Below are 13,988 nucleotides of genomic sequence, written 5' to 3'. Positions count from 1 at the left end.
TGTGCCTGGTGGCCAGTTGAATGTCTTCTTTGGAGGGCAGTCTGTTTTGCTCTTTTGCCCACTTTTTGATTGGATTATTAGTTTTGTCTTTATAGAGTGTTATAAGTTATTTGTAGATCTTTGATAGCCATTCTATCTCAGATGTATGGTATGCAAATATTTTCTCCCATTCGGGGTCTTTTTGCTTTAGTTGTGTTTTCTTTCATGGTACAGAGGATTTTTAGTCTGATGTACTCCCAGATATTTATGTTCTCTTTTGTTTTCCTTGCTGTTGGGGGCAAATCCTTAAATATATTGTTAAACTTTTGTCATGAAATGTTTTGCTTATGCTTTCTTCTGTGCATTTTACAGTTTCAGTTTTACATCTAAGTCTTTGATCAATTTTGAGCTGTTTATGGTGTGAGATCATGGCCATTTCATTGTTTTGCATGCACCTATCCAGACTTCCCCACACCATTTACTGAATAGGCTATCCTTGTTCCAGTGTTTTCTTTTGACTACTTTGTAGTAGATTAATTGTCCATGTAAGTGTGTGTTTTTCTGGACTCTGGCCTCTTTGGCACTCTCCCCAACATAGGACCAGGTTTTCACCTCTTTTTAATATTTTCTAAATTAATTTTAATTTGTTATAATATTTTCATTGGTTTAATATTGGTTTATGTCGTTGTTAACATTACAGAATTGTAAGACATCCCCTATCAGGCATTATCGCCATACTGTGCTCACCACGAAAGAACCCACAGTCTACCACCATAGACCCTGTGGCCCTCCCTTAACTGTTCTCATTCCTCTCCTTCTCCCTCCCCCTCCTCCTCTGGTTATCCCCATTCATATAAAAATATAAATATGCTAATTTATTTTTTATAATTTTCAATTTGCTATTTTTTGGTCAGAGACACATTTTATTGCAATCTCTTATTCAAGACAGAGCAAATTATAACCAAAAAATTAAAGAAATACTAAATGAAGGAAATTATACTATGTTCAATGTGTGAAAAATTGAGCTAGAAAACATAACAAAAGTAATAATCTTTAAATATTTGAATTTATAATAGAATTTAAAAATATTTTGAACTAAATGTTTATGAGAAATGACATACCAAGCCTTGTAGGATGTAGTTACAGTTTTTCTCTTACAGAAATATTTAACCTTAGTGGTATGTAAGTCTTTTGCATCTAATATTTTATGAAAGTCAGACCTATAAACTTGCTTTTTTGGAATGACATTGTAAGAATATGTTATTAAATTCATATTTTCTTCATGAAATATATGAAATAGTATTTTCCTTTTCCTGATCTAGGGAAGAGTTTTTATAAAATTATAGTTCATTATTGCTTCAATATTTAGTATATTTTGCCATAAGCCCAATTATAAAATAATTCAAATTTTCCATTTCTTCTGGTGACAATTTTTCTGGGGCTTTGTCCTTATCTCAATTTTCCAATTAATTGGAATAAACTTGTATATATGATCCTCCTCTTTTTATTATTCTAATATCTGTAACATCTATAGTGAATGTCCTTTTCATTCCTGTCACTGTGTTTTTGTGCCTTTTACTTTTTTATCAACCTCAGCAATAATTTAGAAGTCTTTTCAAAAGTCCACATTTATTATAACTGTTCATTTTATTATTTTTATCATGTTTATTTCCTTCCTTCCATTTTCCTTAGTTTTATCTTGCTGACTCTTTTTAACTTGTTAAAACTGATGAATAGACCAATAATTTTCAGTCTTCTTTTTTGATTTATTACAGATTGTTAGCCTCTAAAAAATTTTTTTGGGATATCCTGTCAGTTATCAAAACTTGCAGAATTTTGTTATGGTACATTTTCATTATGATCCAGTTGAAATACTTTTTAAAAAGTTCCTGGGCCTCCCTGGAGGTGTTGGGGTTGAGCTATCAAGCTGTCACTGGCCACAAGTTTGATCCCTGGCCAGGGAAATAACCCACATGGCACAGCAGACCTCTCCTCTCTTGCCTGCTACCCCCCTCAGCAGTGTATTTCAGTAGCTCTGTCTTTTCTGCTCCCTACTCTGTCTCTGGTGAATCATTTCATGCCCTTACACCTATGGCCCAAACTCCATCTATCATATGCGTAAATAAAATAAATGTATTTTAAAAATTCCTAATGGTTTTTTTTTAACTATTTTTTTAAAGATTTATTCATTTATGCATACAAGAACTGGGGTACAGGCCAGATGTTTTGGGCAGGAATGAAAGGATTCACCAGAGACAGAGTGGGGAACAGAACAGGCAGATTGACTGAAATACACTGCAGAGGGGAGCAGAGGGTGAGTAAGGAGAGGTCTGCAGCACCATGTGGGTAGCTCCCTGGCCGGAGGTCGAACTCATGCTACATTGGCTGTGGATGGCTTTATAGATTGTGCCTTAATCCCTTGTGCCACTAGGGAGGCCCTGACCTATGGTTTTAAAGATTTATAGTTACTAGTTTCTAAGCATAAGCATATGAGGATTTCCAGTTTTACTAAATTCCACCATTATTTGGTAAGAGTTAGGCCCCAATCTTCATAACCACTTAACATGAAGACTTTGAAAAGCAGTGCTCAAGTTCTGTCTCTTAGCTTCCTCTTTTTAAATTGAGGTGGGTGTGTGCTCATGTGCATGCACATGTGTGTATCCATAGGGAAAAGGCAGTACTAAATGCCACATCACTTTTCTGGGTTATCTCCTCCAGGATCATACATCTTTAGTTTTCAAATACATTATGCATTCTTTTTTTCTAGTTGCTGTCACAGTGGGAGGATTGTCTAAATTACTAGAATTGAAAGTCAAGAATCCCATTACTTTTACCATTTGATTTCTAAGTACAGGCAGTAAATATAATATCTGTTGTTTGGACTCTGCAAGAATATGTGAATTGGCCAAGTTGCAAATTATATGCCACAGATGAATAAAGTTTAACAAATAGCCTTTCATATGGATGATGATAACTCTAATCAAAGTTAAAGACTTAAGGAAATAGACCTTTTCGGTCACAAATTTAGTGTTCTATTGTTCTGTATGTATCATCTTACAATCTTTAGCTATCATCTTGTTCTTATTTTATTCTTTTTTCAAATAGTTATTTTTCCTCCCAAATATCCCCATGTAGATTTAAAAATAAGATTTTTTTTTCAATTGAGTGAATATTTCCTTTGCTTTGAGATTAGAAACTTCTGAGTATATTACAGCAAGAAAAAGATTCAAAACTTAGCTAAAAGGTATATTTGTACTTAACTGAAAATTTAGGGAAAAAAATACCCAGTAATATTTAATTGTTGGAAGAAAAATCTGCCTGTTATTATAGTTAACTATATCTTATTAAGTCATTCACAAAATAATGGAACTAGGCATAGGTGGTATTATATCTCTTTGATTTATTTCTACTTTTAGCATAAACCCAATTTTCTCTAGGAGATCTATTTGTATTTCATATAAGACGTACCGATACAACAAATATTTACCTACCCAATATGGGACAAGAAATGTTCCTATAAACAGAAAATATACTATATTGGAAATAAATATAAAGCATGAAAAAGTATGATCTTTTAAAGTTACTTTAGATAATGTGATAATATAAAAATATGAAGTATCCTTTAATATATTGAATGGAAATGTCATTTGTAAATTACAAAGACGAGAATTCCAGGCATAAAAAATTTAAAGTGCAAAGGACCTGGCACTCATATAAGAAATCACAAGGCTTTGGAGAGAGTAGGAAGCAATAAGATCTGGCAGTTGACCTGTTGTGCTCAGCGTCGATGGGTGCAGCCCAAGGACACACAGACAACTGATGCAAGAACACGAAGGAGTTTAATTTGGGCTCGAGTCCGGGCTCACGACATGCACTGAGGCAGTGGCAGAGATCTAGAGCCCTGAACAGAGGAAGCAGGGGTCTTTTATAGGATCACAAGCAGGCTCGAATTTTAAAACAAGTTGGCAATTACTCATTGACTACTACAAAGGCATTTTGGCGTGCACGGTTATAGTTTCAAACTGATTGGATGGTTAGAGATGCTGTCCCATTTATGGATAAGACTGCCCTCATTGGCGCCTGGGGTGGTCTGCTTTTTCGTCACCAAGTGGGGTGAGGGTTGTGATTGTTGAAACTATCTCCAGAATGTGGCTGTACAAGGACTAACATATCAAGATGAAGGATATACAAAATGGCGAAACCTCAGCTAAGCTTGGTTCCACAGACCTGAGTTCATAAAGGTTGTATAGACCCTGGTAGACATTGGTGGAGAGTTTGGATTTTTTTTTTTTTTCTGAGAGCAGTGAGAATCCACTGAAAGTTTTGGGCAGGGAAGTACAGAAATCTCATTTCAATTTTTAAAGAGCAACAGAGTGATAGACTTAGGAGTGATAGTGTTTAGAATGTAAATAAGCAAAACTTTTAAGTAGTTCAGAAAGTATAGTCTAAGAAGATGCAGTAACAATGCAAATAATGAGATGAGGTAGGCCTTGTGCTCTACAACCATCCCAAGCCAGGCAGTGTCTTTGTTAGTGCAGGCAAAAGGAGGAAGAATCTTGGAAACTTAGAGGTGTCTGACATGCCTTAATGCTGAAACAGGGGACTGCATACACAAGGAGGCAGACAGGTAGGCAGGCACAGAGAGACTGAAAGACTGGAATGTGGAATAGTAAGCAACCATGGCCACATAGCTAATACACAGTTGTGCATATTAGACCCATCTGCTGTTTGCTGGATTTCCAACGGTGGAAACATAACATTTAAAGGTTATGGGCTGGGGCCTCCCTGGTGGCACAAGGGGCTAAGATGCAGCTTATGGAACAATCTGCAGCCACTGCTGCACGAGTTGATCCCTGGCCAGGAAGCTACCCACATGGCACAGCAGGCCCCTCCTGACTCGCCCAATGCTCCCCTCAGCAGTGTGTTTCTGTCAATCCACCTGTTCTGTTCCCCACTCTTTTTCTGGTGAATCCTCTCACCACCTGCACCTCTTACCTGTACCCCAGTTCTTGTATGCATAAATAAATAAAAATTTAAAAAAATAAATAAAGGTTATGGGCTGTTTGTTGTTTGGAAAGCAAAAAAAAAAAAAAAAGAAAAGAAAAAATAGCCAGATTAACTCATTTTCCTTAGATGTTGGTATGTAATTTGTAGGTAAAAGGTGATAGGAATTGGTGGATGAGATGTTGGAAAATTATGGCTTAGTATGAGAAATAGAGTGAATAGTGTAACTGGGATGTTACAATTATCTAAATATACTGTAAGTGATATCCACAGTAAAACAACTTTAGATTACCCAGGATGGGTACATTAGCAGAGAATGAAAGCATTCTAAGGACTGAGTCCAGAAACAGTACAAAATTTAGAAGATGGAGAGGAGGATTCCACAAGTTTACAAAAGAGTGACTAGATAATTAGTTATACAAGAAAGCAAATATGGGGCCTCCCCTGGTGGAGCAGTGGTTGAGCACTGGGCTGCTAGGCTGCCCGTAGCCTCTGCAGCACAGTTCGTTCCCCGGCCGCCAGCGAGGGTCCCACAAAAAAAAAAAAAAAAAAAAAAGCAAATATGATGTATGATGACCATAATAATGCATGTGATCTCAATATCTTTAATAGTCTATGATTCTAGATAATTTAACCAAAAATTATATTTTAGTATTATTGACTAGAAGGGCCTCCCTGGTAGCACAGGGGCTGAAGTCTCGGAGCTATTAAGTTATCTCTAGCCACTGCTGCATGAGTTTGATCCCCAGCCAAGGAGCTAACCCACATGGTGCAGCAGACCAATCCTGTCTTGCCCACTGCTTCACTCAGCAGTAGATCTGCCCCCTACTCTGTCTCTGGTGAATTCTTTCAGCCCCATCTCCACATATCTGGCCTACACCCCAGTTCTTATATGCATACATAAATAAAATCAATCTTTAAAAAAATTAAAATTATAGACTAGAAATCTGAAAAGTGATTAAATATAGCCACAATATTATGAATATCACTTAACTAGCTGGTAATCAAGTCCTTGCAAATAAAGTCTATACTTCATTTGTGTTTATAATGAGAGGGTAATTAATTTTAGTTTTAAACAAAAAGGTAGAAAAATATCATGTAAAAAAGTTATGATAAATATTTATCATGCTTCTTTTTGAGTCAATTTCATATAACCTCATAAAAGAGACTAAAATATGAAGTGATGGACATAAGTAAAATACAGAGATATGTGCTAATGTTATTATATAGAAAGATTTTTCACTAGTTAATTGGATATTGATCTTATGTCCCCAGATTTTCAATACTTGTTGTATTGAAAATATTTTCAAATACCTGTTGATGTTCTTTTATTTCTTCTCCTCTTTCCATAGGTGGGGAGGTCCCATATACAACTCTGGCTACCCGAATGATGATGGGAGCTTGGTGGCTATTTGCTTTGATTGTCATCTCATCTTACACAGCAAACCTTGCTGCTTTCCTCACTATCACCCGGATTGAAAGCTCCATCCAGTAAGTAATAAGTGTGGCTCCATTCCAGTAGCCACAGAATATGAGAAATGAGGGGCATGTAAAAACTTTTTAAATAAATGCAAGGTATCTGATAATAAATTTATAATTTATTTTGAGCAAAGGCTTAATTTTATAATATGCAGAATATCACCATAGTTCAAGTCCTGAAAATACAATTATTAGTAGAGAATTTCTTATTAAAATAATTCTGGTAGGCCCTCCCCTGGTGGCACAGCAGTTGAGCGCTGGGTTGCAAAGCTGCCTGCAGTCTCTGCAGAGCCAGTTGGATCCCCGGCCTCCGGCGGGAGTCCCACATGGCATGCAGACCTTTCCTGTCGTGCCTGCTGTTCCCCTCAGCAGTGTATTTCACTGGTCTGCCTGTTCTGTTCCCCGCTCTGGCTCTGGTGAATTCTCTCATCCTCCCACGCTTCTGACTGTACCCAGTGCTTGTATAAATAAATAAATAAATCTTTTAAATAAATAAATAAATAAATAGATAAATATAAAATAATTCTGGTGGCCTCCCTAGTTGCCTAGGTGTTAAATCTCAGCACTAAGCCAGGAAGGCCCACCATAACCAACTGAGTTCTATCCTCTGCCAGGGAGCTAATCTACATGATGCAGCAGATCTCTCCTGTTTTGCCCACTGCTCACCTCAGCAGTGTATTTCAGTAGATCCACCTGTTCTGCTCCCCAGTATGTCTCTGTTGAATTCTCTCAACACCCGCACCTCTGGCCTACACTCCAGTTCTATGCAAAAACAAATAAAATTTTTTAAAAATAATAAAATAATTCTGGATATAATTAAAATGTTGCTTACACATCCTCTAGGTAGGATAACACATCTTCAGAATTTTAACCCACACAAAGAATGACTATGTCTGGGCAACACTGTGGAAAGGAGAGAAAATGGATTTATACTAAAGTATGTACAATCAAGTTAGATACTACCAGTTTTTTCCTTGAGTCTGTTCCTTTACACACTGCCTTAGCAAACTATTGAATTAGAAGATTGATTTATGATAGGCAAATAGAGAAAAAGAGAGGGAGGAAGGCAAGGAGGAAGGGAAGCAGGGGTAGGAGGAAGGAGGGAGGCCATGAAAAGATGAAACCATGTTTGTCCTGTCTCTGTTACATTATAACTAATGTGGGCAATCACAGTTTTTTGTTGTTTTTTTTTTTCTTATCTGCAGGGGTGGTAAATGATGGATAACTGTGGTTCACTTGCTTAAATTCTAAAAGATACCGTATGGGCAGGAAGGCCGCAGAGCTGGTTCTATGATCCGGCAGATGGGTAAAGGAGGAGTCCTGGAGCCCTCAGTGGTTTTCTCAGGCTTTTACTGAGCTCTTACATGTAGTGCAGCCACCAAGTACACGGTAGGCAGGGGTGTTAGGGGGCCAGGAGGCCGGCAGGCCTCCCAGCCTCCCACAAGTCTTCACTCTGGGTTTCCTGGCTTCTTTCACCCCTTTTCTCCCCTGCGTCTCTCCTGCTTCTGCTTCTCTTGGCAGATATCTCAATACTGGTGCCATGGCCCACAAAAGTAAAGGACACAGATTGCAACAATGTGACAACTGCTGGTGCCCCATCAGGCATGCAATCCTAATGGAGAGAGGGCAGAAATGCCTGAAAATAATTTACCTTACAGATACCTAAACCGATGTTTGAATTTACAAATGTCATTTCCACGAGCCATGAAGGACCCACAACTTTTGATTACAACAGTCGTTTTATTGTGGTGGTTTTATCTTATAAGATCAGCAATCCATGAAACTTCTGCCTTATTAGAACATAATGTATAATATATTGTTTTAAGAAAAATTTTATTCAGTATGTTTTATTCACCCTAAACCAAAGTAGTCAGAATTTTCTAAAGTTGAATAACATTTATTTCACCAAAAATCTGACAATTCAACATTAGATGAGATTTATCAAGAAATTTTGCTAGGGATAAATAATGTCCTTAAAAGAAAACAAAAATGGTATTACCTTTAACAGAATAAGTAAATGAAGTCCATTAGTAGCCACAAAATGGTTGTAATATAATACTAAAATTAAATCAAGAATTAATGATCGAGGGCCTCCCCAGTGGCGCAGCGGTTGAGCGCTGGGTTGCGAAGCTGCCCACAGCCTCTGCAGCGCCGGTTCGATCCCCGGCTGCTCCCCGGCCACCGAAGGAGGGTCCCACATGGCGTGCAGACCTCTCCTGCCGCCCGCTGCTCCCCTCAGCAGTGTACTTTGGTCCTTGTGCCTGCTCTGCTCCCTGCTCTGGCTCTGGTGAATTCTCTCACCCTCCCACGCTTCTGACTGTACCCAGTGCTTGTATGTATAAATAAGTAAATTTAAAAAAAAACATAAAAAAATAAATAAAATTTTAAAAAAAAGAATTAATGATAGATGGGCCTCCCCGGTGGCGCAGCGGTTGAGCGCTGGGTTGCGAAGCTGCCCAAAGCCTCTGCGGTGCCGGTTCGATCCCTGGCTGCTCTCCAGCCACCGAAGGAGGGTCCCACATGGCGCGCGGACCCCTCCTGCCGCCCGCTGCTCCCCTCAGCAGTGTACTTCGGTCCTTCTGCCTGCTCTGCTCCCCGCTCTGGCGAATTCTCTCACCCTCCCGTGCTTCTGACTGGACCCAGTGCTTGCATAAATAAATAAATAAATCTTTAAAAAAAAAAGTCATTATAAAAAAAAAAGAATTAATGATCTATAAAGAATTAAGGTATTTTTCTTCACTTGTTTTTGGTATACAAACTGAAATCCCAATATTTTACTTGTAATAATATATCACTATTTCATCCACTAATAAAAATGGTATTTCCAATTTTTCTCATCCAATTGTACTCCTAAAGTTGTCTTCCCAATTATTTTTTTGTTAATGGAGTTTCACGTTCTTTCAAATTATTTCCCTTATAGCCAGTTCTATGTGTGGCATGTTTATAAATTATACAGATTAAAGATCATTGCGAGGTTAAACCGATAACCTCATCAGAATCATATTTTAAACAACAATGAAAATGATTATCAATGCCCAACAAAGAAATCAATGAAATTAGTAAAATTATGAACATAATAGTCAACATTTCTAGAACACTCACAAAATATCAGAATTCATGTTAAATATTTAACATACATAGGCACTTATTACTTCTGAAATGCATACTATTAATAACATATTTTATAAGGAGTTGAGAGGTAATCGTCCCCAAATTATGTAGCTAATAAGTGATTAATTGAAAACTAGTACTAGGGGGCCTCCCTGGTGACACAAGGGTTAAATCTCAGCACTGTGTAGCTATCCACAGCCACTTCAGCACAAGTTTGATCCCTGGCCAGGGGGCTGACCCATATGGCACAGCAGACCTCCCCTGTCTCACTGGCTACTCCCCTCAGCAGTGTATTTCAGTAGATCTGCATGTTCTGCTCCCCACTGTCTCTGGTGAACCTCTCATCACCCCACACCTCTGGCCTATGCCCCAGCTCTTGTATGCATAAATAAATAAATCTTAAAAGAAATATAAAAACTGTCATCAATCTGTTTGATTCCTAAACCCGATCACACTACATTCCCTTCTACATGTCTATACTTATTTATAGAGCTTTATAAATAATGAGTTAAGAGTTTTTTGGTTGCTAGGTATAGGTAGGTAAGGATTAGATTCTTCAAATCCTCAAATGACTTGAGAAAATAAAATGTGAAAAGTTAGTTTTATTTTAAGTCAATTATGGAGCATATATCCTAATATGACCTAATTACATCTAAAGCTGCTATCTGTCATTTAAGGTGAGACTGCTTTAGCAGATGCAGTCAGTAGAAATCACATTAAGAAAATAGTTTTAGGGCCTTCCTGGTGGCGCAAGGGATTAAGATGCAACCTATGAAGCTAACTGAAGCCACTGCAGTATGAATTCCATCCCCCGCTAGGGAGCAACCCATATGGCACAGCAGACCCCTCCTGACTCGCCCACTGCTCCCCTGAGCAGTGTATTTCAGTCAATCTGCCTGTTCTGTTCCCCTCTGTCTATGGTGAATACTCTCTCCCCCTGCACCTCCAGCCTGTACCCCCATTCTTGTATACATAAATAAATCTTTAAAAAAAAAGAAAATAGTTTTAATATCACATGAGAGAGATCTAAAATAACAGGGTTAAAAATGAAAATAGAATAATTTATCTCACTTACATATTTCTTAATAAAATATACTACTTACCAGATAGGTTTAGATTGTCATATTTTGAGAATACATAAAAATAACAGCATTTATAGTTCATATTTGACTTTGGAACACATAAATTCTAAATAAAATAACAGTTTCATACAGTGAATTGCAAAACAATGATCACAATAATAAAAAATTCCAAATTACATTTACCGAGGGTTTTTTTATGATGTTAATACATCTATTACATGTGTTAATTATTTCTCAAAATAAACCTAACAGTACATATAATACCACTATTCCCATTTTGATGATAAAGAAAATAACTATAATGCCAGCTCACATTAGTGAAAGTAAAAAAATGGGTAAAATAAATCTTATCTCTAGACTAATTTTGAAAAGGGAACTAGGAGCCAAAAGAGTTAAAAGATTGCTTACTGCTCTCCCCAAACTTAAACATACCTTCTAATTTCATGCCTGAGTTGTTTTGGTAAACAGAATTTCCTACAGTGTTTCTTGGAAACATTCAAAGTTTTATTTGTAAATAATGTCAAGCTTCCTTGGGAAAATTCTAAATCAATTTTTCTTATAAAAGGCAAAAAAAATTTTTTTCATAATATCCAATGCCATGCTTTTAATCATGTATATTCATAATTTTGCTCATTACTACATGAAGCAATGCTTATCCTCATACCTTTTTTCTAGCCTAATTTTGTTGTACCATTACCATATTTATACTAACAACATCTTCATTTTCAAAATTCTTAGTCACTTCTCTAGAGTATGAGGGGCAAAATTGGCTAAAGGGATGTTAGTGATAGAGAGAAGGAAAGCAGCCAGTTTTGAACAGATGGCTGACAGAAACTCTTACAGCTTGATAGGAGAAATTCATTTTATATTTATTTTTGGGAAGCTGAATATATTCTGTAAAATCCCCACCACCTTTTCAAAATTAGCTATTTATTGGCATCTAGCTTTCTATTTGTCACTTGCCATTAATAAAATGAAAACATGAAATTTTCCCGAAAAAGGTAACCTCAAGTTTAATTTCATATGCCTTCAATAGCAGAGGCAGTCTATCATAACAATGTTCTACTGCTTGTTAACTCTGTGCTCAGGTTTGGTTGGTTTTCTGTAATGACTCATTAATTCTCTCTGCCCCTAACTCCGATTCCTGGCTTTGGCTTGAGACACTTTCAGAGCTTATCTAACAACTTGTTAATTATCCCAGTCCCCACCTCCAGTTAACTTGCACCATCTAACCTCAACCCCCACCCCACCACCACCACCATATCTAACCCACTATCATTTGGAAATTTGAATGGGGGTTCTCCATTTTCAGTAAATGCCACAAGATGGAGCCATCATAGAGCTGTCCCTATATAAGGGACCTGGAGTATTGCCTTACTAATGCTAGCTCCTAAACTTCCTGGAGTTTAGTCTTTTGGGCTATTTCTGTATAGAGGTTTTGCCAGACTCCAAGTTTGGTGGGGGGCAGTGGGTTTGAGCAAGTCTGCTGCTGTCTCTCTTTGAGCAAAAGTTGGAGTTGAATGGTCTTTAAATGAGAGGAAACAAATTTAACAAAAAGTTGAGTATACAAGTTAGAGAAAGGAGAGTGAGAAATATACAATCTTAGGGCACCCAGGAACGCAGTATCCCTGTAAAGGCCCAATTACATGTTCTCTTCTCCTGGAGAAACTTTTCTCTAAGTCTGCTAGCTCATCTTGAATTTTTCTTATGATGAACACTGTTTAACATAATATAACACCATGGTTCCCTTGGGCAGCAGTAGACAAAAAACCTTTTAGGAGGAGTTTCACAGTAGAATTTTTCAAAAAACCTATTGGTGGAGGAGGGAAAAAAAAACTAGGTAGAAATTATGTTATAGAGCAGGGAGAGGGAAACCCCAGAATCCCCAAATCTGCCCCCTCTAAATAGATTCTGCCATCCACCGCATCAAGACAAAACATGTAAGATCTTTAATGGGAAGGAACTTTAATGCAATTAGTGAACACACAGAAAAGACAAAGAATACAGTTTCTAAATCAAGCACCCAAAGTTACCCATCCCCTTGTGGGTAAAATTCTACCCAAATGGGATTGGCCCAGAGCAAGACCCGAAAGCCTGCCCAAGTCTAAAGCAGCTTCCAGCAGGGACCCAGACAAAACGATCAGAAACAGACAGACAAGTCTTGGAGGAAAAAAACGAAATCAAAATCAAGATAAAAGCTGCCATTGTTAATCTCCCCATGGGTCTCTCAACCCCACGGGTCTTTCAACCAGTCCAGGACCAAGAAGCAAGTGCATTTGACTCTTCCATGTCACCTTCTTGCTCTCCATCCTGCTTCCTTCTTCAATATCCTCTCCAGCTTCTTCTTCTCCCTCTTCAGCTCCACCCTCTTTTGGGTGGGGCAGGGCACCTTAAACCTCCCCTTTTCTTGGGTACCTACCTGTTACAATTAGAAAAAGATGGAAGAACTGGTATAGCAATCCAGTTTAGAATCTGGATTACCCTTTATTTATTTCCTAGATGGACATTGTTTGTGTCATGGTCAGCAGAATTCTTTTGTTGTCTTTTGAAGAAGTACATTAGGTAGCAAGATGTTTGAGCAACAGCATTCCTGTTTTTCAAATAATATTAGAGGAATTGTGTTGTCATTGCAAAATGGAGGGAATACTACTACATAACTATTAAAACACTTAATGCATATATAAACTTCATTCATTTAATTCAACAAGTTGTACCTCTACATATAGACATATAGATATTTAAATAACGCCGATAGGAATTTAGTCACTAAAGATATTTCAATGTTATATGTAAGTCACAGTCTAGTTGTAGAGAAAGAATGAATGCAGAACAAAATGGAAGGAATGATTTCACTCAATAACTTGGAGGTAGAAGGAAAGATGCTAGCTTATATGACAGAATTTCTCTGAAATGTCATCTAAGAGCCTGATCTTGAAGGTAAATTTCAATAGAGTAAAGGGGTAAGTTAGTGGGGGGCATTTGCTAAAACAACAGAGGTATGAAACTGAGCAGAGTGCCTAGCAACTGGTAGATGACAAGAATATGTTAATTTCCTTTCTGAATTAGGATGGGTAATGAGAGTGCAGAACACTGAATAAAAAAGGAAGGTGGGTCCACATCTTGAAGGGCATGATAAAGCTTGTTAAGAAATTTGGAATCTTTCCTGGAGATAATGGAAAGTGACATCATTTAAGAAAGACAGTTTACCTGTAAAGAGAAGGATGAATGGGAGAAAAGAAATATGGGAGTGTAGTGAAAGTTGTTAAAGGGTTTAAAATACATGTATTTATGACATTACAGTACTATGACTTTATTTAATATAAGCCAATCCAC

General features: G+C 37.5%; 1 protein-coding gene across 3 annotated transcripts in view; it reads left to right on the top strand.

Moving 5' to 3' along the window:
* The window catches only part of GRID2 (glutamate ionotropic receptor delta type subunit 2), a gene marked incomplete at its 3' end in the record, with an annotated part of 1,748,121 nt that overhangs the window by 1,390,283 nt on the left and 343,850 nt on the right, over positions 1 to 13,988 (top strand). For all 3 annotated transcript variants that reach the window (XM_084234293.1, XM_084234294.1, XM_084234292.1), the window contains one exon: positions 6,336 to 6,474. In XM_084234293.1, the coding sequence (XP_084090419.1) occupies positions 6,336 to 6,474 (139 nt within the window). The remainder of the gene's footprint in view (positions 1 to 6,335; positions 6,475 to 13,988) is intronic.

This window comes from Talpa europaea (assembly GCF_964194135.1).
Source record: "Talpa europaea genome assembly, chromosome: 5".
In the NCBI taxonomy this organism is placed as follows: domain Eukaryota; kingdom Metazoa; phylum Chordata; class Mammalia; order Eulipotyphla; family Talpidae; genus Talpa; species Talpa europaea.
The sequence above is the reverse complement of the archived record's forward strand: the minus strand, read 5'-3'. Positions and strand labels throughout refer to the sequence as shown.